General features: G+C 45.0%; 1 protein-coding gene across 1 annotated transcript in view; it reads left to right on the top strand.

The window, feature by feature from the left end:
• Positions 1–4,667: 4,667 nt before the first annotated feature.
• AATF (apoptosis antagonizing transcription factor) overlaps positions 4,668–23,266 on the top strand; it is a gene marked incomplete at its 5' end in the record, with an annotated part of 115,867 nt that continues 97,268 nt past the window's right edge. The window contains 3 exons of the mRNA XM_083379743.1: positions 4,668–4,755; positions 12,545–12,727; positions 22,565–22,996. Coding sequence (XP_083235869.1) covers positions 4,668–4,755; positions 12,545–12,727; positions 22,565–22,996 — 703 coding nt within the window. The remainder of the gene's footprint in view (positions 4,756–12,544; positions 12,728–22,564; positions 22,997–23,266) is intronic.

The raw sequence follows: 23,266 nt of genomic DNA, 5'->3' as shown, positions 1-23,266 counted from the left end.
CAGTTCTGTTGTAACTTCAGACAGTCACTAAACAAAATGTTCTAAGTATTTAATCAAGACTTTCCGTAAGACTTTAAAAAATCAAGAAGCAACCTAGAACTAAGGAGAAATTTCCTGACAGTTAAAACAATTAATCAGTGGAACAATCTGCTGCCAGAAGATGTGAACGCTCCAACACTGTACGTTTTTAAGAAGAGACTGGACAGCCATTTGTCTGAAATGGTATAGGGTTTCCTGCCTGAGCAGGGAGTTGGACTAGATGACCTCCAAGGTCCCTTCCAACTTTTGTCCCTTGCCTGGAGGTGGGGAAGGCAAAATAATTTGATATGATAAAGATGACTGCCGGGTCTCGAAAAAGCCGGCATGCTTTTTGGTGCTTAGCACAGCAGCAGCTATTTTGTGCAAAAGCCATAATCCCCCCCACCCCGTCTTGGAAGCCATTTTATGGGACATTCCACAGCATCTCCCTAAATTCCTCAGGAAAGAAGTGCAAGTGTGCAATCAACAAGCGCATGAACAAATCTCTATGTGCACGTCAGTCAGTGCATACACTTCATTCCAGGTGTGCCCATGAGGATGGTCCAATAGGCCAAGATAGTGGTGACCTATCCGCAAACCTTGCCCTTTCATGCATCTGGATTTTAAAAGGGGAGGAGCTTTGCATGCCCCTTAAAAGGGGTGGGGCTTGGGTTACATGTAGTGACACCATCTTGTTTATATCAACCTCCTCTACGGATGTCTCTGTCATTCCTCTCTGCTCAACACAGCCTCAGTGTTAATGTGTGTCTTTGACTATGTCTGTGTATCAATCCAGCAATCATGGTTACTCTTGGACTCTCCTAACTGTAGCAAAGGAGGCTGTGATCTATCACAAATAACGAACAAATGTACTTTCTCACAGGCAGGGATGGCTGGGGAATTCTGGGAGTTGAAGTCCACAGGACTTAAAGTTGTCAAGGTTGGGACACAATTATTTTTCGGGGGGGGGGCTTTGTAATTTTTTTTTTACTTTTTAGACACTTGCCCAAAGTCATTGGGAGTCAGGCAGTTTATGAATTACGGATGAAGGCAAATAGTTTATGAATTGTTTAAATGGTCAAATAAATGAGGAAGGAGGTCCCCTTGGACGTAGCAAGGAGCTTATTTCTGAATAAATCTGTCCCACATTTGGCTAAAAATGTTAACTGAATCGGAGAGCGATCCCATCCAACATGCCTTGCCATAATATTTACTGCTTTTCTAGATTGGTAAAAGAAAAGCATTACTCTTGAGGGGCATGTAAAAATGCAAATTTTATGTGGATCAATATATTGACCTTGTTTTCCAGCAAGATCCATTCCACCCCCAACTGCGGACATAAGTCGAGGACTACATGTACTGTACACTCTCGCCTCCCCAAACTGTCTTGCTTTTCAAGAGAGAAGATGTCCCAGTGCATTCTTATTCTTTCAGATTGTTTCAACTGCTGCTGAATTTGGAGTTCTGAGTTCAAGAATCTCCCAGTGGAGGATGGATGGAGATGTTTTGACTACATTTGACTTGCAATTGGGAGAAGACACAGACAATAGGGCTGAGCCTGTTGTGTGACAGCAGCCATTATGTTTCTAATGGGAGGGGAAAAGATGCATCCTAAAGACCAATGGAGAAAGCCTCAGGGCTTTTGATGTGCCAATCCATCTTGTTGGTTTAGTCTCTGATTTACTCAATCCCAAATCTGCCCTTCAAACCTCTTTCTTTCCATACAGAATTAGGGAATAACAGAGCTGGAAGGGACCTTGGAGGTCTTCTAGTCCAACCCTCCGCACAAGCATGAGACCCTGTACCCTTCGGAATGGCCTTGTTAATTTATTTCAGGTTTGTCCATGTGTCTCAAGATTTGGGGAGATGCTGAATCATTCCAGATCAGTGAGGACCTTTGGTTATTTATTTATTTTTTAAAAGCCTTTATGACCTTTCAACTCAGACAATGGCTATTTGAAGCACTCTCTTTTCCCTGTCATTATCTGCTGGACGCACCAGAGCAGGGAGCCAGGGAATGCTACAGGTCCCCATCCCTAAGGAGGTTCATCTTGCGGGACCAAAAAGGGTCTTTTCCATGGTGGCTTCCTCTCTGTGAAACATCATCCATGCAGATAATATTGACCCCTCCCCAACCTGACTCTCTTTCCCAAGAGCTGAAGATGTAATTCTGCCAATGAGTCGCTATGGAACCCATCACTTGGCTTCTCGGATTGTTGTTGCCAAGGGAATGGGGGGGGGCGGTTACTGGATTTTGTGTTGGGGTTTTATCTTTATAAGTTGCTCCTGGTCACTGAAAGTGAGTTGAGCGGCCATGTACGTAAGTTTTCTAAATAAATAAATAAATCTGGGTAATCAATGCAAGATTACATCTGAACCGTTAACCAGCAATCCAGGTTTCAAACTTATGCCAGATCACCAGATGAAAACTCTACGGAACTTTTCTTTATTTTCTGCCCTTATTATTATTTTTTACAAATAACTTAAGCCAGCTAACATATCCAACATATATGCAGTCCAAACAACCTGAGGAGCAAGGCTGCAGAGGGAAATAGGGTTGACTTGCCCATACATAAACGTACCACAAACCTCGCAGAGGCGGTATACAGGTAGTCCTTGACTTACGACCACACTTGAGCCCAAAATTTATGTTGGTAAGCAAGACATTTTGTTAAGGGAGTTTTGCCCCATTTTACAACCTTGCTTGCCACAGTCATTAAGTGAATCATTACAATTGTTAAAACTAGTAAGACAGTTGTTAAGTGAATCTGACTTCCCCATTGACTTTGTCAGAAGGTTGCAAAAGGTGATGACATGACCCCGGGGCACTGCAGCCATCATAAATATGAACTAGTTGCCAAGCATCTGAATTTTGATCATGTGACCGTGGGGATACTGCAACGGTGGTTAAGTGTGAAAAACGGGCATAAGTCACTTTTTTCAGTGCCACTTTGTTCAGTATCATTAAATGAACTGTTGTAAATAACCAGTGGAACAGCTTGCCTCCAGAAATTGTGGGCTCTCCGTCACTGGAGGTTTTTAAGAGGCTAGCGCTAGACAGTCACTTGTCTGAGATGGTATATAACAGTGGTGGCAAACCTATGGCACGGGCGCCAGAGGGGGCACTCAGAGCCCTCTCTGTGGGCACCCGTGCCATGCCCCGGAGGTGGCAAATGTCCCTCTTCAACCAGCCGCCTGCTAATTCGCTGAGATCCCACATGGCTGAATGCATCCTGGCACGTCTGGTTTCCCCCCCCCCATCCCGTCCCTCCTGGCCTCGCATGCTCTCCTTTTCCCAGACACGACCCACTGCATCACCTCTTCAGCTGTTGGCCAACCATCCATCTCAGAGGCGGCTTCTTTGAACTGCTGGCGACGGGCTGCGGAGCCCCACAGTGCGCCTGTTGAGGGACCAGCAGGCTGTGGCTAGTGACGGACACCGCTGGCCCCCATGTGTGCAGGGGGGCCAATGGTGTCAGGCAGCAGCTGCCCCAGCCCTTGCCTTGCCCCATGGCAATGGCACCCCAACCCTGCCTTGCCTCACCCAACAGGATGAGTCTCCTGCCTACCGCCCCACCTGCCAGAGACCTCCTGGAGCTCCCCCAACCCTGCCCCCCCCCCCACAGGTGTCCCTCCCCACGAGCAACATTGAGGTGAGCACACCCACCCAATCTTCCATGACCATCACAGCCACACCCACCCAGTGGGCCACGCCCACCTGGCACCCAGCGATAAATAAGTGGGTTTTGGGTTGCAGTTTGGGCACTCGGTCTCTAAAAGGTTCGCCACCACTGGTATATAAGTTCTCCTGCTTGAACAGGGGGCTGGACTAGAAGACCTCCAAGTTCCCTTCCAGCTCTATTCTGCTCTGTTCCTGTTCTGTTCTATTATTTTACTGCAACAGAGGGAGTCGGAAGTCGAGGCCTTTTTTTCCCCCTTTTCCACACTCTTTTTCCAATAATAATAATAATAATAATAATAATAATAATAATAATAATAATAATAATAATAATAATAATAATAATAATAATAATAAATAATGATAAGTTGGAAGGGACCCTGGAGGTCATCTAGTCCAACCCCCTGCTAAGGCAGGAAACCCTATACCATTTCAGACAAATGGCTGTCCAGTCTCTTCTTAAAAACTTCCAGTGTTGGAGCATTCACAGCTTCTGGAGGCAGGTTGTTCCACTGGTTAGTTGTTCCAACTGTCAGGAAGTTTCTCCTTAGTTCTAGGTTGCTTCTCTCCTTGACTAGTTTCCATCCGTTGCTTCTTGTCCTGCTTTCAGGTGCTTTGGAGAATAGCTTGGCTATTCTTCTCCTTACTATTCTCCTTACTATTCTGTATTTTCATATTTTATAAGTAAATAATAATGATAATAATAAAAAAAGTATTAGGAGGCAGCAAGAGGCGCTGCATTTTGCCCAAAGGCTGCAGCGTCCACAGGAGGCGGGAAACCCGGGCAAGGCGGGCCCTGGAGACTCCGCCCACCCCCGTTTCCTCAGCGAGAGGCCCCGCCCCTCGCCCCGCCCAAACCACCTCCTCCTCCTCCTCCTCCTTCTGACTGGACAAGATGGCGGCGCCATCAGCGAGAGGCCCCGCCCCTCGCCCCGCCCCAACCGCCTCCTCCTCCTCCTGACTGGACAAGATGGCGGCGCCCTTAGCGGCCGAGTTGGAGCGTCTCCTCAACCCGCTGCCCCGCGCCCAGCCTGACCCTGAGGACGACCCCGAGGAGGGTGAGGGCTGCGGGGCTGGTGCGGAAGCCCCCGAGCTGGGTTTCGCTTCTTGGACACTTTAAAGGGGCGGTTGAGATGTTGGGGGTTGTGTTTCCACGTGTCTTTCCGACGTCGCCTCTGTACACGTGTTGTGTGAAAGAGCTGGCGGGGTGGGGGGCGCGCCTGTTTCGAACTCTGCTTCACCCTATGTTCTGAAAACCCGTATCTTGGCCCTGGGAGGGGTCTGTTCCTTCTCACGTGGGATTGAGCAAGGGATGGATAATTTGTGATGGTAGGACGGGCGATGAGTACGTGTGAAAGGGGAGGAATTAGGAAAAAAATATGGGCTGGAACTGTAGGTTTCCCCAGAGAGCTATAGGGAGGGGGCAGTTAAAGGGGTGGAGATGGGTCACTATACACTCCTTTGGGAGAAAATGTTGCAATACAGTGTGTGTACGTCTGAATATGGGAAGGTGGGTCAGAGGAAAGTGAGAAACAGACTCTTCTGGCTTTCATTTTCCAGCTGTGGTAAAAAAAAAACCGGTGCAGTTTAGTTCAAGTAACTAATGGGTGGAAAAGTCCTATATTTGTTTATTTAAATCTGCGTTTCTCAATTTTTTTGCTCTTAGATCCCCCTTCTGTTTGTAAAAATTATGGAGGACCTTAAAAAAGCTTTTTTTTTGTATGGGTTGTATTTATGCTAAACGTATTAAAGGTTAAAATTGATGCATTTGTGGAGTGTCTATTAAACCATGTCAAAATAAGATTAAACCATTAGCTGTTAACTGAAATATTTTTCATGAACAGCATTTTTAACAAATAATAAATGAGACGAGTGGCATTGTTTTAAATACTTGCAAATAACTTCCATATCAGGCAAACAAATTTGATTTTGACGACCCCTGAGAGGGTCAGAGGGATCCCCAGGAATTTTTGGACCATGCTTTAAGAAACACTGATTCAAATGATTCCTAAAAGTCAAAATGCACAGTGAAAAAATGGAACTGAAATTAACTAGAAAGAAGACCAAATTAATAGAATTGAATAGAGCTCGAAGGGACCTTGGAGGTCTTCTAGTCTAGCGCCCTGCTTGAGCAGGAGAACCTATTTCAGACAAGTGACTGTCTAGTCCAGGGGTAGGCAACCTTGGCTCTTTTGTGACTCGTGGACTTCAACTCCCAGAATTCCTGAGCCAGCATGGCTCAGCTTGGAAACCTCTCCCTTTCACCTCAGCATGGCTGGCTCAGGAATTCTGGGAGTTGAAGTCCACGAGTCATAAAAAAGTCAAGGTTGCTTACACCTGGCCTAGTCTCTTCTTAAAAATCTCCAGTGATGGAGTGCCCATGATTTCTGAAGGCAAGCTGTTCCACTGACAACAGATAGAACAAGCCTTACTGGATTGACACTGGTGGTACTGAAGTGGTGGGTAGCTTCTGCCATTTAGGATCAACCATCAAACAGTAAAAGAAACCAGAAGTCAAGAAATATGTTGCAGACCAGCACTTGGTAGAATAGCCATGAGGGTCTTGGAAAAGATATTCAAATCCTGTAATGTGTCTATATACCAGTAGTATATAAACCAGGGGTCTTCAAACTTGGCCCTTTTGTGACTTGTGGACTTCCAACTCTCAGAATTCCTCAGCCAGGCAAGCCTGGCTGAGGAATTCTAGAAGTTGAAGTCCACAAGTCACAAAAGGGCCAAGTTTGAAGACCCCTGATATAATACTTTATACAGGTAGTCCTTGACTTAACAACCATTCATTTAGTGACTCTCTGTAATTACAGAGGCACTGAGGAAAGTTTCTTAAAATCATTCCTCACACAACTGTCATAGCATTCCCATGATCAAAATTTGGGCACTTGACAAACCGCAATACAGTGGTTACAGCATCTCAGGGTCATTTGTGATCACCATTTGTGACCTTCCAAGCTGGCTTCTGACAAACAGTGGGAGAAGCCAGATTCATTTAACGACCACCTAACAGCTGTAGTCATTTGCTTAACAAGCATGGCAAAAAAGGTTGTAAGATCAGGCATGACTCAGTTTAACCGCCTTGTTTCTTGGTGGAAATTCTGGATCCAATTGTGGTCATAAGTCAAGGACTATCTCTAGGGGCTGCCGTCCAGACTGTGCATTTTTGTTGAATGTTCCTTTCAATATTTCCTAAAAAGAAAGATGAAATGAAAAATAATTTCCAGGGATACTGAACTTCTTGTACACAAAGCTCTCTTCTTTCAGTTTCTCTCCAATTTTTTTAACTTTAAAATTTTTATTACGCTTTTATTTTTGGTCGGCTCAAGACAGTCTGGTTTGAATGTATACATATGCATGGCGGGGGAAAAAAAGAATCCTGCAAATTTAGAAGAGGGAGGGCATAAGGAACAAAACTGCTACAGAATCTAGAAGTTGATGATCATGTGATAATCTTTTGCAACCTTCTGACAAGCAGTGGAAAAGCCAGATTCATTAATAACCATGTTACAAACTTAACAATTGCAGTGATTCACTTAACTGGCAAGAAAGGACGTAGAGTGGAGCAAGAGTCACTTAACTGCTTTGCTCAGCAATGGAAATATTGGACTCAAATGACCACAAAATCAATGATTGCCTATAATTAGCCCTGACAAATGAAAATATGGGAAAATTGTTCAAATGTCTATTCTTTGTGGCTAAGAAACCAGATTATTTGACTCTTCAATTTTTTTTATTGAAAAGTTTTACAATACATTTTTTAAAAACATACTCCCTCCCTCCCCTATCCTCCCCTCCCCTACCCTCCCCCCTCCCCGACTTCCCAGAGCTGAATACAGGGTATAAACTTACAAACTTAAGCTAAAATATGCTAACAACAAAAATAAAACATTAAATTCTATCGCGCTTTAACTCTCCGTAAACATAACTATATTACTAACAAATAACAAATAACTAATAATACATCGTATAAAACCACTACTTATTCAAATGCTAAATGAAACTTTTTAGTCCCATATTTATTCTGAATATATTCGATCCATCTTCTTCATTCCAGGATATATCTCTGTTGCAATTGTTCTTTCAAGTATGCAGAAATCTTTGCCATTTCCGCCAAGTTGGAAACTTTCAAAGTCCACTCTTCTATAGTAGGCAGTTCCTCCTTCTTCCAATATTGTGCTACTAAAAGTCTTGCTGCCGACTCTTCAAATTTTATAGTATGGTTTTCTCTGGAGCTTCCAGAGTGGGATTTGAATATCGTGCTATTATATAACGGGGTTGGGTTTAGAATATTTTTGGCTAGCGTGATGTATGAACTCAGCCACCGTGACTACCTCAACAAATTAGCCACAAGACCCAGGGTTCTTTGAAAAACCTTTCAGGTATGGAAACCAATTCTGTGAATCTTTGAAGCGGTATATAAGTCTTAAGTGCTATTGCTGTTGCTATTTCCACTCTCCCTGCTTTCCCCGTTGTAACTGAATGGTCACTAAACAAACTGTTGTAAGTCAAGGACTATCGGTACTATGGAGTTGGGTTTTTATTGTGAGAAGGTCCTTGGTGTTCTCTGAGCTCGGGTTGTTTCCTTGCAGACGTTTCATCACCATACTAGATAACATCAGTTTGCAAACTCTTCTAGTACTGATGGTGTTACCTAGGTTTTTTTTTTTAATTCCATTTATATCCCGCCCTTCTCCGAAGACTCAGGGCGGCTTACAAGCTTAGCAGTAGCCTTCATTCTATGTATATGCCTGCTTATTAGGGCTTTCACACACACACCCAAGCGGCATTATTACAAAGTCAGCTTAATTGCCCCCAACAATCTGGGTCCTCATTTTACCTACCTGGGAAGGATGGAAGGCTGAGTCAACCTTGAGCCTGGTGGGACTCGAACCTGCACTAATTGCAGGCAGCTGGTGTTACTTAAGGAGGCATTAGTCCACTGCTCCACCAAGGCTCTTTTAGTTTAGTCATGAAACGTCAGCAAGAAAACAACCAAGCTCAGAGAACATCAAGGACCCCACAATCCTTCTCTTCCTCTCTACAAACCCCACTCCCTTCTATCACTGATGATGTTACCTAGTTGGGTCATGAAACGTCTGTAAGAAAACAACCAAGCTCAGAGAGCACCGTGGGCCCCTCGTTTCAACCCTGAGCTATAAATATTCTCCTTTATTGTGAGAAAGTTTAGTTTTCAACTTTCCACTCCAGTTTCCAGAAGACCTTGAGGTCTTCTGATGACCTATCACCCAACTATTAACCATCTTCAACTCTTAGCTTTTTCATGATCGGCAAGGTTGATTGGATGCTGCCACCTGGTGTGAAATGCTGGTCTTTGGGTATTGGGCAGATCCCTCAGTTCTGCAGTGTTTAATTGATGACTGATTAGATTAAAAGGTTCATTATTTCTAATTAGCAAATTGGGTAGCTGATTATCAAAGATACCTAGATATTACAAAGATAACATGAAAAATGGTTGGGTCAGGCCCTTTATTAGAAGAGGCCTCTTCCCTCGGTTCTCATGAACAAGAATGACTCTTGTGAAATCACGCTGGCTGGGACAGATGTATGTATTGTCCTTTTTTTAAAATGGCATTTCAATCATAGGCATTTTTATGACAACTCACCTGGCATGATTGAAATTAATCAGCTGAGACTCCCCTGTTTGAGTGATATTCATACTTTACATCATCTGTGTCTGAACCAGTTAAGAGTCAGTAGCACTGCCTCTCGGAAGCAAATTCTTTCTCCAGTGGTTAAACACTTTAATATTAGATTGGAAAAGGCTGATACGAATTCCTGGGAAGTGAGGGGGGGGGAGTTACATCAGGTCCAGCAGTCCAAGTCAAGCCTTCAACCTTCAAAGCAATTTTCCAAACTTGGTAGAGGAAGGCTTTATTGCAGTGAGATGGGTGGCAAAACAAATTTAATAGTTTAATAAATTTATGGGGTGCAAATTGTGATATGAGTTCACAAGTCCATGATTTGCTTAGTAAAAGTAATTAGCTGGGTTCGTGTAACATACTATATACAAGGCACAGAGTATAGTATAGTATAGTATAGAATAGAATAGAATAGAATAGAATAGAATAGAATAGAATAGAATAGAATAGAATAGAATAGAATAATGGAGTGGAATGGAACAGAACAGAACAGAATAGAATAATAACTTTATTGTTACTTTGAATGTACACTAATCGGCATACCTTAAAATGAAATTTCATTGCATACAGCTCTCAAGGGGTCACCACTTACAATATACACTACATAAACACGACATAAATAAATAAATAAATACAGAATTATGCATATACCCACATATATTATATGACACAGAGAAACAACACAGTCTAGTTTGGGTTATGTATACATGTGCATGGCGAGAAAAACGAATCTTGAGAGTTTACCAGACGGATGGCATAGGGGACAAAGCTATTACAGAATCGGGTGATCCTGCTGTAAATACTTTGAAACCTCCTCCCAGAGGGGAGCCACAGAAACAGACCGTAAAGTGGGTGTGTGGGGTCTCTAACAATGCTTTGAGCTCTTAAGCACATAAAAGCGCTTCTAAGCAACATCCCGAATACCAGGTAGATAGTGTTTTCCAATCCCATGCATGATATCACAGGTGCAAAAAAACCCAAAGATGTCCAGAATGTTGAGTATTCTGCATAGGCTATTCTTGGAAGGTTCTGGACATTTTTTTTAAAAAAATATATATACATGCAGGTAGTCCTCGGCTTACAATGATTCGTTTAGTGACTGTTTGAAGTGGCACTAAAAAAAGTGACTGATGGTCATTTTTCATGCTTAACAACTGTTGCAAGCATCCCCATGGTCACATGATCAAAATTCAGATATTTGGCAACTGACTCGTATTTATGACGGTTGCAGGGTCACATGATCCCCTTTTGCGCCCTTCTGACAAGCAAAAGTCAGTGAGGTAGCCAGATTCACTTAACGACCCTGTTACTAACTTAACAACTGCAGTGATTCTCTTAACAACCGTGGCAAGAAAGGTTGTAAAATAGGGCAAAAAGCTACTGCCTTGCTTAACAACGGAAATGTTGGGCTCAATTGTGGCCGTAAGTCGAGGACTGCCTGTATATCTTTTGGAAGTCCAGCAGAGTTTGTTAGCAGGTAAACATATCCAGGATTGTCATGTTGTCTTTTTCCTGGTATAATATTTTAGTGTTTCTTTAACTGGGAACTTGAGTGATAAACATTGATGGGATTGTATTAAACAAATCTTGGAGGGGGGAAATCTGGAGATTTTTTTTTAATTTATCAGGCTTGTTAAGATTACCTGTCTTACCTGTGCTCTGCTTCCTGCCCCTTGGGTCTCCGCGGGTGTTTTCCTCCTCCCACCAGATCCCTGCAGGCCTTAGACTTGATTCCCATCCCACCGATCCTTTATCCTCCTCACCGAAGTCTTCTGGGGCCTTCTGCATACCTGGAACAGATGGCCTCATTGTGGGGCCACGCGGTGTGATTCCAGAATCGGCTGCCATGTTCCTAGCGGCCGCATTGAATTCTGGTAGCCTCGAACCGGGTGGCTGCTTCTCACCACCATGGCTCTGTTCTTGTTTGCCTAACACCGTCTGCACACCACTGCGGAAAGTGCCGGGCCCCAGAGCTTTCTGCAGCACTGCGGTCAGTCCTAAGGGTGAATGACCACAGGAGCACTGCAGCGATTCTAACTTTGCAACTGAGTTGTAAGTAGCTTTCGGGGGGGGGGGGGAATCTGCTGTAACACTGGCTGTTAAGTGACCGGTCGTAAGTCAAGGACTACCTGTAAGACAGCTTATATAGCAGTGACATTTGGACATAAAGACAGGTAGGTGCCCATTATTGCTTGCCCTGCTGCATTTTGAAGCAGCCGCAGCTTCGAGATGTCCTTCATATGTGACCTTGAGTTCATTCAGCATGCCTGGTAAACTGTGGTTGATGAGTTCAAGGATCTCCAAACTTGGCAATCTGAAGAGTTACGGACTGGAATTCTCCAGCCAGCAATGTTGGCTGGTTGAGGAATTCTGGAGGTTGAAGTTCATAAGTCTTCCAGTTGTCAAGTTTGGACACCTCTTGATTAGTTTGAGGCTTGATTGCTACCTTTGTAGACCACACTCAGGTTGATAACTGAACTAACCTATTTTCTGGATTTATAAGGTAACTTACGACTTACGACCACAATAACGGCCCAAGTTTTTTATGGCTAAGTGAAAAATTGATTAAGTGAATTTTGTCCCAGTTTATGACCTTTTGTGCCACAATTGTTAAGTGAATCACTGCAGTTAAGTTAGTGGACACGGTTGTTAAGTGAATCTGGCTTCCCGTTGACTTTGCTTCCAAGAAGGTCACAAAAAGTGACCATCACGTGACCCCGGGACTCTGCAACAGTCATAAATAATGAGTCATTTGCCCAGCATCCGCATTTTGATCATGTGACCATGGGGATGCTGCAACAGTCGTCTGAAAAACGGTCAAAAAACCCTCTTTTCAGTGCCGCTGTAACTTTGAACGGTCACTCCATGAACTGTTGTAAGTCGAGGATTATCTGTATTGCATCATAAAGTAACCAGAAGGGGTGTGAAGCTCAGCCAAATTTATGAACCTATGGCAGGGGTCTTCAAACCTGGCCCTTTTATGACTTGTGGACTTCCAACTCCCAGAATTCCTGAGCCAGCATGCCTGGCTGAGGAATCCTGGGAGTTGAAGTCCACAAGTCATAAAAGGGCCAGGTTTGAAGACCCCTGACCTATGGTGTCACGCTACAAGCGTCTGTTGAGAAAGGATGAAATGGAACCCAAAATAACCACCTCTTGGTTTTCCTTTGTACAGCTACCGCAGCCAAAGTGATTGACAGGTTTGACGAAGGAAACCTTGATGAAGATGTCCTTTCTGTTGGTCAAATACGGAAAGGAATTGCCTCTCAGCTTTTGGATGCTGATAAGCGGTACCAGGGGAAGGCCACATCCCGCAAAGCCTTGGAAGAAGAGTTGTGGGGGTCAGCTGAGGTGCCAGGTGAGTTGTTTTCTGGTTTTATTTTCTAGGCAAAGTGCTGTGGTTTTGACAGCCAATGGCCAGGTTGCATCTATCTTGCGAAATTGTGGTACCTCGGTACTCATCGTGAATTGGTTCCAGGAGCTGCGATGAGTACCAAATACATTTTTCCCATAAGGCAGAGCTCCCCAGCCTTTCCGGGTTGGCGGCCTGGAGGGAAAGGGAAGATCAGGGAAATGTACATGGGCTTGTGCAAAACAGGTGCGCACACAGCGGTGGCGCTAGCACTCGTGCGCATGCACCAGTGGACCGCGTGAACCCATGACCGCGCTAGTGACAGTGCTGGTTCATGCGCAGACAGGCCACTAGCGCCCACGCACATGCACAAGGGCCACTAGCACCCGTACACATGCACAAACGGGCCGCTAGCACCTGCGTGACGATGGTGGCCCAATACGCATGCACAAATGGGGCAGTACTGCAAGTGGGGAGGATGCGCGCACATGTGCGTGCACTTGCCAGCCATTCCCGTAGCCCGGTGGCCAGGAGGCCACAGACTGGTACCAGGCCATGGCCCACAAGTTGGGACCCCTGCCATAAGGAATACCAGGAGTCAAAAGGCAGCCAACCCTGACAACTTCTAGTTTGCACTTTGAGTACCAAACAAATGGTGACGATGAGTTACCAGGACAAAATGTTTGCCTCAAAATGCACTGAGTGCCAAATTCGATGCGTTTCAAAGTACTTGAGGACCAAGGTGCCACTGTATTCATGCTGTCCTGGTTCCCAAAAATGTCAGGAATTTCTGTTGCATAAAGGAGCATGCAAGAAAATGATCCAGGATTATTATTATTTTTTAAGAAAAATCACAACAGCTAAAGCAACCTTAGTTTATTGCTTTCAGAAAGTTTGTTAAAAGTTTCCTTGGGTGTGCTTTATATCCTTACTGGTGAGGGAGAAGCAACCTGACGGAGTGGTAGTAGTTGGAAATTGCTGTACAGGTGGTCCTCGACTTAACAACCAAAATATCTGTTATTGAGCAAGGCAGTTGTTAAGTTGTTTATGACCCCTTTTTTGCCACAATTATGAAGTAAACCAAGCAGTTGTTAAGCAAATCTGGCTTTCCTCATTGACTTTGCTTGTCGGAGGTCGTCTGGGAAGGTTACAAGTGGTGAACGCATGACCCCTGTGTAGTCCATTCTTATTCAGAGGGTCTTATGCAGGGGTCATGGGATCACGGTGATCACACGACCCAATTCTTATGCAGCATGCTCACAAGATTTGGGATCTGCAAATCATAATTATATGAGGGTGAAGGTTTCGTTCTCCACACTTGTGGGTCAGTTTCCGAACGTTTCATTTACCAGGCTAGGTAACATCTTCAGCGGAGTTTAGGGCAGGGGTCTTCAAACTTGGCCCTTTTATGACTTGTGGACTTCAACTCCCCGAACTCCTCAGCCAAACACGCTGGCTGAGGAATTCTGGGAGTTGAAGTCCACAAGTCAAAAAAGAGCCAAGTTTGAAGACCCCTGGTTTAGGGGTTGTCAGAACCAGTGTTCTTCTGTTTATAAGGGCTTCAGGTGTGGGTGCGTTCAGTGAGGGTCTTGTGATGGGTCAGGTGTGAGACATTAGTGAGTCTTGTGATAGGTCTTGTGGGAAGGTTACATCAGGTCAGGGTCATTGGGAGGCGAACTGCTGTTGGCGGTGGGCTTGGTGTGCGTTGGTTGAGTGTCGGTGCCGTCTCTGGCTGGCGGTGCTGTGAGGCTGATTTGGATTCTGAGGGGTTCATAGGCTGGTTGTAGGTCAGTGTTTCTGCAGATGGAATCGCGTGTGAAGTGCTAGGCTTCGATGAACTCAACAAGCATGGCGGGTGGTAGCGTGGCTGGTGATTAATTTAGCGTTGCTCCAATCGAACTGATGCTGTTTGGTGTCGATGTGGATAGAGATCCTAAGTATATACCGGTTGCCAAGTGCCCGAATTTTAGATCATATGACCATGAGGATGCTGCAGTGATCGTGAACAGGAAAAACAAGTCACAAGTCACTTTTTCCAGTGCTGTTGTTACTTCAGACGGCTACTAAACAAATGATTGTACCTCGAGGACCAGCTGTAAATTTCCGAAGCCACTTCTGAATCTGTATCTGGTTGTTCTGCATGTGAAAATGCTCCAGCCTCTCTTGCCTGGGCAACAGAGCTTGAGTATCTCTGTCAAAGTCATCTTTCTTGCTCGCTACAAACGCTGAGAGGAAATAAATTCTCCTCAGTGCTGCACTCCGCAGCCAGGAGCTGCTGCATCGTAAGCATTAATTGGGTGGCCTCAGTTCAGTGATGAAAGAGGTTTGACACAACGGCTTGGCTCCCGGTTAAAAACTTTTATTTGCCAGGAAGAATGAAGTGCAGGTGGCCCTCGACTTACGACCCAACTGATCCCAAAATTTCTGTCGCTAAGCTAAGACACTTGTTAATTTTACGGCCCTTTTTGACACGTTTGTTAAGCAAGTCACTGCAGTTGTTAAATTAGTAACACGGTTGTTAAGTAATATAATAATAATAATAATAATAATAATAATAATAATAATAATAATAATAATAATAATAATAATATAATAGTTGGAAGGGACCTTGGAGGTCATCTAGTCCAACCCCCTGCTAAGGCAGGAAGCTCTCTGGGTGAGGTTCAAGGTGTTAGTGATGACTTACAAAGCCCTACATGGCATGGGTCCGGATTACCTACGGCAGCACCTGCTGCCGGCATCAACTTCCCTCCGTCCAGTGCGCTCCCACAGAGAGGGCCTCCTCAGGGTGCCACCGGTCAGAGAATGCCGATTGGTGGCCCCCAGGGGGAGAGCGTTCTCTGTGGGCGCGCCAGACCTTTGGAACCGCTTACCGGTCGAGCTCCGGATGGCCCCCGACCTTCGCTCCTTAAGGCGCGATCTCAAAACCTTCTTTTTTGAACAAGCTGGCCTGGTCTGACGGGATGGGGTTGGGTTTTTTATAATTAGTTTTAATTTTTAATATGTATTAATTATTACGGGCAAAATGGTTTAATCACTTTTTAATTTTTGTATTCTGGTTTTTATTATGTATTGCCCTGTTCACCGCCCTGAGTCCTTCGGGAGAAGGGCGGTATACAAATTAAATTATTAAATTAAATTAAATTATACCATTTCAGACAAATGGCTGTCCAGACTCTTCTTAAAAACTTCCAGTGTTGGAGCATTCACCGCTTCTGCATACCAGTGTCCCAATATCTCAGGTATAGGGTTTGATAGGTAGACAAAAATGCCAAATCCAGTCTGAACATCTGGCTGATAGTGTGATGATCAATAATATAGTTGGAAGGGACCTTGGAGGTCATCTAGTCCAACCCCCTGCTCAGGCAGGAAGCCCTATACCATTTCAGACAAATGGCTGTCCAGTCTCTTCTTAAAAACTTCCAGCATAGCTGACTCAGGAATTCTGGGAGTTGAAGTCCGCGAGTCATAAAAGAGCCGAGGTTGCCTACCCCTGAACTAGACATTCCCAATTCCAGCAGCTGTTCCTCATATGTTTTAGTGAATCTGGCTTCCCCATTGAGTTTAGCAACAGCACATATATACACGCTTCATAGTGCTTTACAGCTCTCTCCAAGCAGTTTAAAGAGTCCCCAACGATCCTCATTTTACCGACTTTGGAAGGGTGGAAGGCTGAGTCAACCTTGAGCCATTGAGACTCAAATTGCCAAAAAAAAGGTGATCACGTGACCTCGGGAGAGTGCAATTGTCATACATATGAATCGGTTGCCAAGCCTCTGAATTTTGATCATGTGACCATGGGGATGCTGCAACGGTCGTATATGTGAAAAACAGTTAGAAGTCACTTTTTCCCCCCAGTGCTGTTGTAACTTTGATCACAGAATAAATCGTTGTAAGTCTGGGACCAAAAGGAACAATAGAGGAAGGTCCACGGGAGAGGGAGGTTAAAGGTGCATTAAGAAAAGCGTCTGACAGCGCTGTGAAACAGCAATACCCCAACTGAGGAGCCACTAAGAACACTCCCGCCAGTGCTGGCAGAGCAACGCACTTGTACAGGGTTGTAGTCCTCGACCTACGACCACAAGTGAGCCAAAACATTTTCTTGCTAAGTGAGACATTTGTTAAGTCTTCTCAGTGGGGGCGCCTGCCCTCTGGAACCAGCTGCCGGTGGAGCTGAGGACTGCTCCCGACCTCCGATCATTCCGCCGGGGCCTGAAGACCTGGCTCTTTGAGCTCTCGGGCCCAGGCTGAGGAGACATTCATTTTAATTGGGGTTTTTAATAGTACAGGGTCGATTTAATATTTTTAAATTGGGTTTTAACTTTTGTATGGTTGATTTTTAACTCCCTGTAAACCGCCCTGAGTCCTCAGGGAAAGGGCGGTATATAAATGCAATAAAATAAATAAATAAATAAAATAAGTCAGTTTTGCAATCATTATGCAATCTTTCTTGCCAGAGCGGTTAAGTGAATCACTGCAGTTGTTAAGTTAGCAATATGGTTGTTAAGTGAACTTGGCTTCCCCATTGGTTTGTCAGAATGTCGAAAAAAGGGATCACGTGACCCGGGGACAATGCAACCATTATAAGTATCTGCCAGTTGCCAAGGGTCCGAATTCTTATCACGTGGCCCTGAGGATGCTGCATAAGTGTGGAAAACAGTCATAAATCCGGTGGCGTTGTAACTTTGAACGTTCACTAAACGAACTGTTGTAAATTGAGGACTACTTATAACAAGCTAAAAGGTAAGGTAAAAGCACATGAGTGCTAGTCGTTTCCAACTCTAGGTGTCGGTGCTCATCTCTGTTTCAAAGCCGAAGAGCCAGCGCTTGTCCGAGGACGTCTCCGTGGTCATGTGGCCGGCATGACTAGACGCCAAAGGCGCACGGAACGCTGTTACCTTCCCACCGGAGTGGTCCCTATTTTTCTACTTGCATTTTTACGTGCTTTCGAACTGTTAGGTTGGCAGAAGCTGGGACGAGTAACAGGCGCTCACTCTGTTACGCGGCACTCGGGATTCGACCCGCCAAACTGCCGACCTTCTGATCGACAAGCTCAGCATCCTAACCCACTGAGCCACCACGTCCCTTATAACAAGCTATTCATTCGTAAATGACCTGAGTACACCAGCCAGCAACTCCTGTTTAGAGGACCATGGTTGGTCCGACTGGGGGAATTTTTCTCTTTGAGAGCTAGGAGATTAGTGCCAGGCTGAGCGAAGGATGAGTGGCATTGTTGGCTGGCATCTGCAGGGATTAAATTTATTCTCTTCACTCCTGTCAGCTTTTGGAGACCTGCCAGTAACATTGGTCAGAGAAAATCCATGTTTGGCGGCACTTGACCTCTGGATGCTAAATGTTGGGAGTCCAATAGTGAGCAGGAGGTGTACCCCATTTGTGTCCAGCTGACTGGCAACTGGCACCAATCCTTTCAGAGCTGAAGTTTGTTCAGGATTGTTATGAACAGCGGGCAGCGTGAAATGATAACTCGTTCTACCCTGTCAGGCTGCTCTGTGTGTTTAAAGTAAGGCAGGGAAATGTCTTAGAGTCCTCCATTACAATTCTCTCCTTAAATATTCAGGTTTAAAACAGTGTTTATCTTCCCAAGCTCTTTAATTTGAAAAATGTCTTCACTTGCTGCACGCCTTTCCTTGCTGCCTCATTTTATTAATGGCCTGACTTTTATGATATATTTGAGTTATTCCTTCGATGTCGTAATATCTGTGGCATAACGGATGGTATGCAAACACTTTAAATAATAAAAGGATAACAGAGGCCTGTTTCTTATTGACATAAATTGACCATGTTATGATGTGAAGCAATAGCAGAGAGATTCTCTCTCTTGCCCTATTCTTTGATCAGTCACACCACGCGGGCCGTCTTGAATACAAATTACAAAGTTCCCTCTTCTTTCCAGGGTATAGATTTTATTACGTCTGGTGCCCTGCCAGAAGTTAAACAGATTAAAAATCAAAGTTTAAATCTGTAGAGTCTATACAGCTAGTCCTCGCCTTACAACAGTTCATTTACTGACCATCCAAAGCTACAACTGCACTGAAAAAAGTGACTTACGAACATTTTTTCACACTTACGACCGTTGCAGCACCCCCTGGTCGAGTGATTTACATTCGGATGTTTGACAACTGCTTCATATTTATGACGGTTGCAGTGTCCCGGGGTCACGTGATCTCCTTTTGCAACCTTCTGACAAGCAAAGTCAATGGGGAAGCCAGATTCACCTAACAACCGCTGAAGAATGGCAGTGATTCACTTAACAAATGTGGCAAGAAAAGTCATAAAATGGAACAAAACCCACTTAATAAAATTTCTCACTTAGCAACATAAATTCTGGGCTCAATTGTGGTCATACGTTGAGAACTAGATGTATAGATTTTCCTTATAAATTACAAGGAACCTGTTCTGAACCAGCCCTCTTCCGGCCTTGTAGTAAGGCAAACCCCTATTCAAACAGAAGAGACTGGAGAGCGTCCAAGGCTGAAAAGCGTCTGCCAAGATTTATTAGTCAATTAACAGAACAAGAAACAAAAACACTGGAACTTGAATCCTCAAGCGGAAGGGTTGCTTTCAGCAACCAGCCCCTCCCCAAACACTCCTTTTATTTAGAGTTCAGGGCGTGGTCTCCCTGTGCCTCCTCCCGAGGAGTCCCACAGCCTTTCTTTGTTTGTTCCTGCTCGACTGCCTCCTGCGTCGGGCGTCCTTGAACAGGGCCAGCTGTGGGTCATCATCCTCCGCACTATCGGCCTCACGCAGCTGAGAAGAGGTCCCCGGCTGAGGGCTCTGCAAAGCCTCCAAGCCATCATCAGCCGGTTCGTCTTCCACACCCTCCTCCTCCCCCTCATCTGAGTCATCCGATACATCTGAACCGGCTGCCGGACCCACCGGCTGGCCCTGAGTCATAACAGAACCGTCGAGTTACAATGTAATGGAGCCTGCCCATTATGGTCTTAAGTCGTGACGGTCGTAAAGTGGATGACCCATGTGACCAGCCTGATTTTATATCCTTTTTTTGTGGTAGTCATTAAGGGAACATGGCAGTCACTAAGTGAACCAATGGTAGGCTTTGGGCTGCTTTTGCTAAAAACCAGAAATAAAAGCCATTGTAAAATGCAGTCACATAACCGCGGGAGGCTACAAACTGGCATAATGAGGCCTGGATGACAAGTCCTTGAAGTCTGGTCACGTGACCAGGGGGTGATGGCTGTTGGTATTTTGGACCTGGATTGTAAGTATCCCCAGGAAGGTCCACTGTAATTTGAACGGTTGCTAAGTGACCAGTCATAAGTCAAGGACTATTTATTTAGGAGCTGGTCCTTCTTTTCAACCAAGTCCTTGGGTATTTTAATTGCCACATTCGGTGGGCACCTTGAGGTAGGTGGGTGCTTCTAGCAGAAGAGCATAGCTATTGACCGAAGATTGGTACACTTTTCAGCGCAATGGCTCAGTGGGTAAACATGCTGAACCTGTCAGCTGGAAAGCTGGCAGCCTGGGTTTGAGACTCAAGCACCATGCGATAGGGCGAATCCAGTGATGGGATTCCGCCGGTTCGCACTGGTTCGGTGGAACCGGTAGCTAAATTTTGTTGAGTTTGGAGAAGCGGCTGAACCCGTGCTGCTTCTGAAAGTCCGTTCTAGGCCTCGGAGGCCTGGAGGAAGTCTCCCAGGCCTAGAACGGCCCACCGGAAGTACATGGATGTCACTTCCGGAAGTCCATTCTAGGACTGGTGGAGGCCTCCCAAGCCTAGAACGGCCTGCCCCAAGTGCATTGATGTCACTTCCGGAAGTGCGTTCTAGGCCTCGGGGGCCTGGAGGAGGCCTCCCAGGCCTAGAACAGCCCACAGGAAGTGCATGGATGTCACTTCCGGAAGTCCATTCCAGGCCTCGGCGGCCCAGGCCTACATCCACGCAGAGAACCAGATGTTCAGGTATTTGAATCCCACCACTGGGTGAACCCCCTGTGCTCACCTCAGCTCCTGCCAACCTAGCACTTTCAAAGCATGAAAATGCGAGTAGATAAATAGGTATCACTCCAGTGGTAAAGTTAACAGCGTTCTGTGCACCTTTGGCGCATAGCCATGCTGGCCACACGACCACGGCAATGTCTTTGGACAATGCTGGCTCCCTTAACTAAGAAATGGAAATGAGCAGCGCCCCCTAGAGTTGGACACGACTGGACAGGGGAAATCTTTATCAGTGGGGAAGCCTGCTATCAGAAGGAACAGGATCCACGTGAGACTGGTGGGAAAGAAATTGGCAGCCCATTTTTTATACTGACGGATCTCACCGGAACTATATCTTTCTCATGTACAAGACCTCCAACTCTTCCTCCTCTCTTTATAAAGACATGGGTAAGGGAACGCGATCACCTTGCAATGCTCCCCCTTTATCTCATTATTTAATGGGAAAGGCTGTCAGCTAATCAATGGGTCTGATAATCAGTCCAGCTCCAGCTGTGGATAAGTGTGAGATTGAGATTTTAATCGGCTGGAGATTTTCCAGCTGTCCCTTTGGGCCAAAAACCACGAGGTTGGCATTCCACATGCCTCGTAATGTGGAAAATGCAAGAAGTGGTGCTTTGGGGAAAGAGATGTGTAGAATGTGCATATAATTTCTGTGATTTTAATAGCCCCAAATTTCCAGATGGTATTGAGATGTGTGATGCATTAGGTTTATTGAGATTTCTGCGCTCTGTTGACATTGTAAGGGAAGAAACATCTATAGCTTTTGAGATAGGGGTTAGGGCAATTTTACAAAAAAAGTTAGATATGCAGGCAAGAATCTGCTGGGAGATTTCAGTTGGGGAATCCTGGTTGTTGTTATCTTTATTTGCATATGATCCTGGAGTTGAGGTGTAAAATACTCACCTGTTCTTCATACAGATAGTCCTTGACTTACAACCTTTTGAAAAGGTTGTGTGGGCTAAGCCTTTTCCAGCAAAGCTTATCTCCTTAGAGTAACCTTTCCTGGGTTCAGAAGCCTTTTTTGTGTTTTAATATACAGGTAGCCTTTGACTTAACAACAGTTCACTTAGCGTCCGTTCTAAGTTACAGCGGCACTGAAAAAAAGTGACGTACAACTATTTTTCAGACTTACGACATTGCAGCCTCCCCATAATTATATGATCAAAATCCGGGTGCTTGGCAATTGACTCATATTTATGACGTGATCCCCTTTTGCGAACTTCTGACAAGCAAAGTCAATGGGGGAAGCCAGATTCAGTTCACAACCATGCTACTAACTCAACAACTGCAATGATACACTTAAGAAGTGTGGCAAGACAGGTTGTAAAATGGGCTAAAATTCACTTGACAAACGTCTCACTTAGCAACATAAATTTGGGGCTCAGTTGTGGTCATACATCAAGGATTATCCGTACAAGTATGTACGCATTTATTCACTCAACTCATGAAATGTTAGGGGGGGGAAAAGCCTGTTGGTGTCACTAGAATCTTTATAAAGGGCATCTAATCTCTTTGGAGATTAGACAATTGGGGAGCTAGTTCATCCTGCAACTCAGCGTGTAGGTTATAAAATAAAGAAAAGAGCTATCAATACTCTGAGTTGTTACTTTCTGGCTTCTTAAAAAAATGTATTCTTGGTCGAGAGTTACCTTGCAAGTTACGAGTAGTTGCAACCAGTGCTTTTTTTGTAAAAGAAAAAGGTGCCGGAACTCACATATGTCATACAACCCGCCTTGCCAACCCTACAATGTTCCATCCAAAAAAGGTGCTGGAACTCCGTTCTGAGCGTTCTATGAGAAAAAAAGCCCTGGTTGCAACTATAAGTCCGACTTCCACCCATCTTAACCGTTGTGTTTTCTAATTGGTAGATAAAGAAACATCAGGTGAGGAGACAGATGAAGAAGCTGATCTTGACGGCGAAATCCTGGCTGAAGGTGAGAGTCCAGAATCAGAGGAGGAAGAGGAAGAGGAAGAGGAGGAAAAGGCAGCCAGTGATGCTGAAGAAGATAGAAAGTTGTCCAACCAGCTGAAGAAACCAGCCTTCAGTTTCCAGGCCATTGATGATTTTGAGGAATTTGCCGAAGGGATGGATGAACTTGGAAGCGAGGAAGAAGAAGAAGAGGAAGGCAGCTCAGGAGAAGACCAGGAAGGGGAAAGTGACTCGCAGGGAAGCGCGAAGGAGGGTGACGAGGAAATGGAAGAGGTCGACAGGGATCCAGAAGTTGGAATCCTCCTGACTCACTCGCAAGGCAAAGCAGCTGAAGAGGTGGCCAAAGGAAAAGCTGTGAAGAACCAAATAGGTGAGTAGGAGGGTCTCTTGTTTTTAGGTGAGGTCTTCGTGGTCTCCTGGGTTGAGAGTCAATAGAGACCCCTTTTCAAGGTAGCAGGGACCTTGTTTTGGTGATGGGACATGTACTTTGTGTTAATAATAATAATAATAATGATGATGATAATGATAATAATGATAATAATAATAGGTAAAGGTAAAGGTTCCCCCGCACATGCGTGCTAGTCGTTTCCGACTCTAGGGGCCGGTGCTCATCTCCATTTCAAACCCGAAGAGCCAGCGC

Source organism: Vipera ursinii (assembly GCF_947247035.1).
Source record: "Vipera ursinii genome assembly, chromosome: 1".
Lineage (NCBI taxonomy): Eukaryota > Metazoa > Chordata > Lepidosauria > Squamata > Viperidae > Vipera > Vipera ursinii.
Note: the sequence above shows the minus strand (reverse complement) of the source record. Positions and strands in the feature narration are given on the sequence as shown.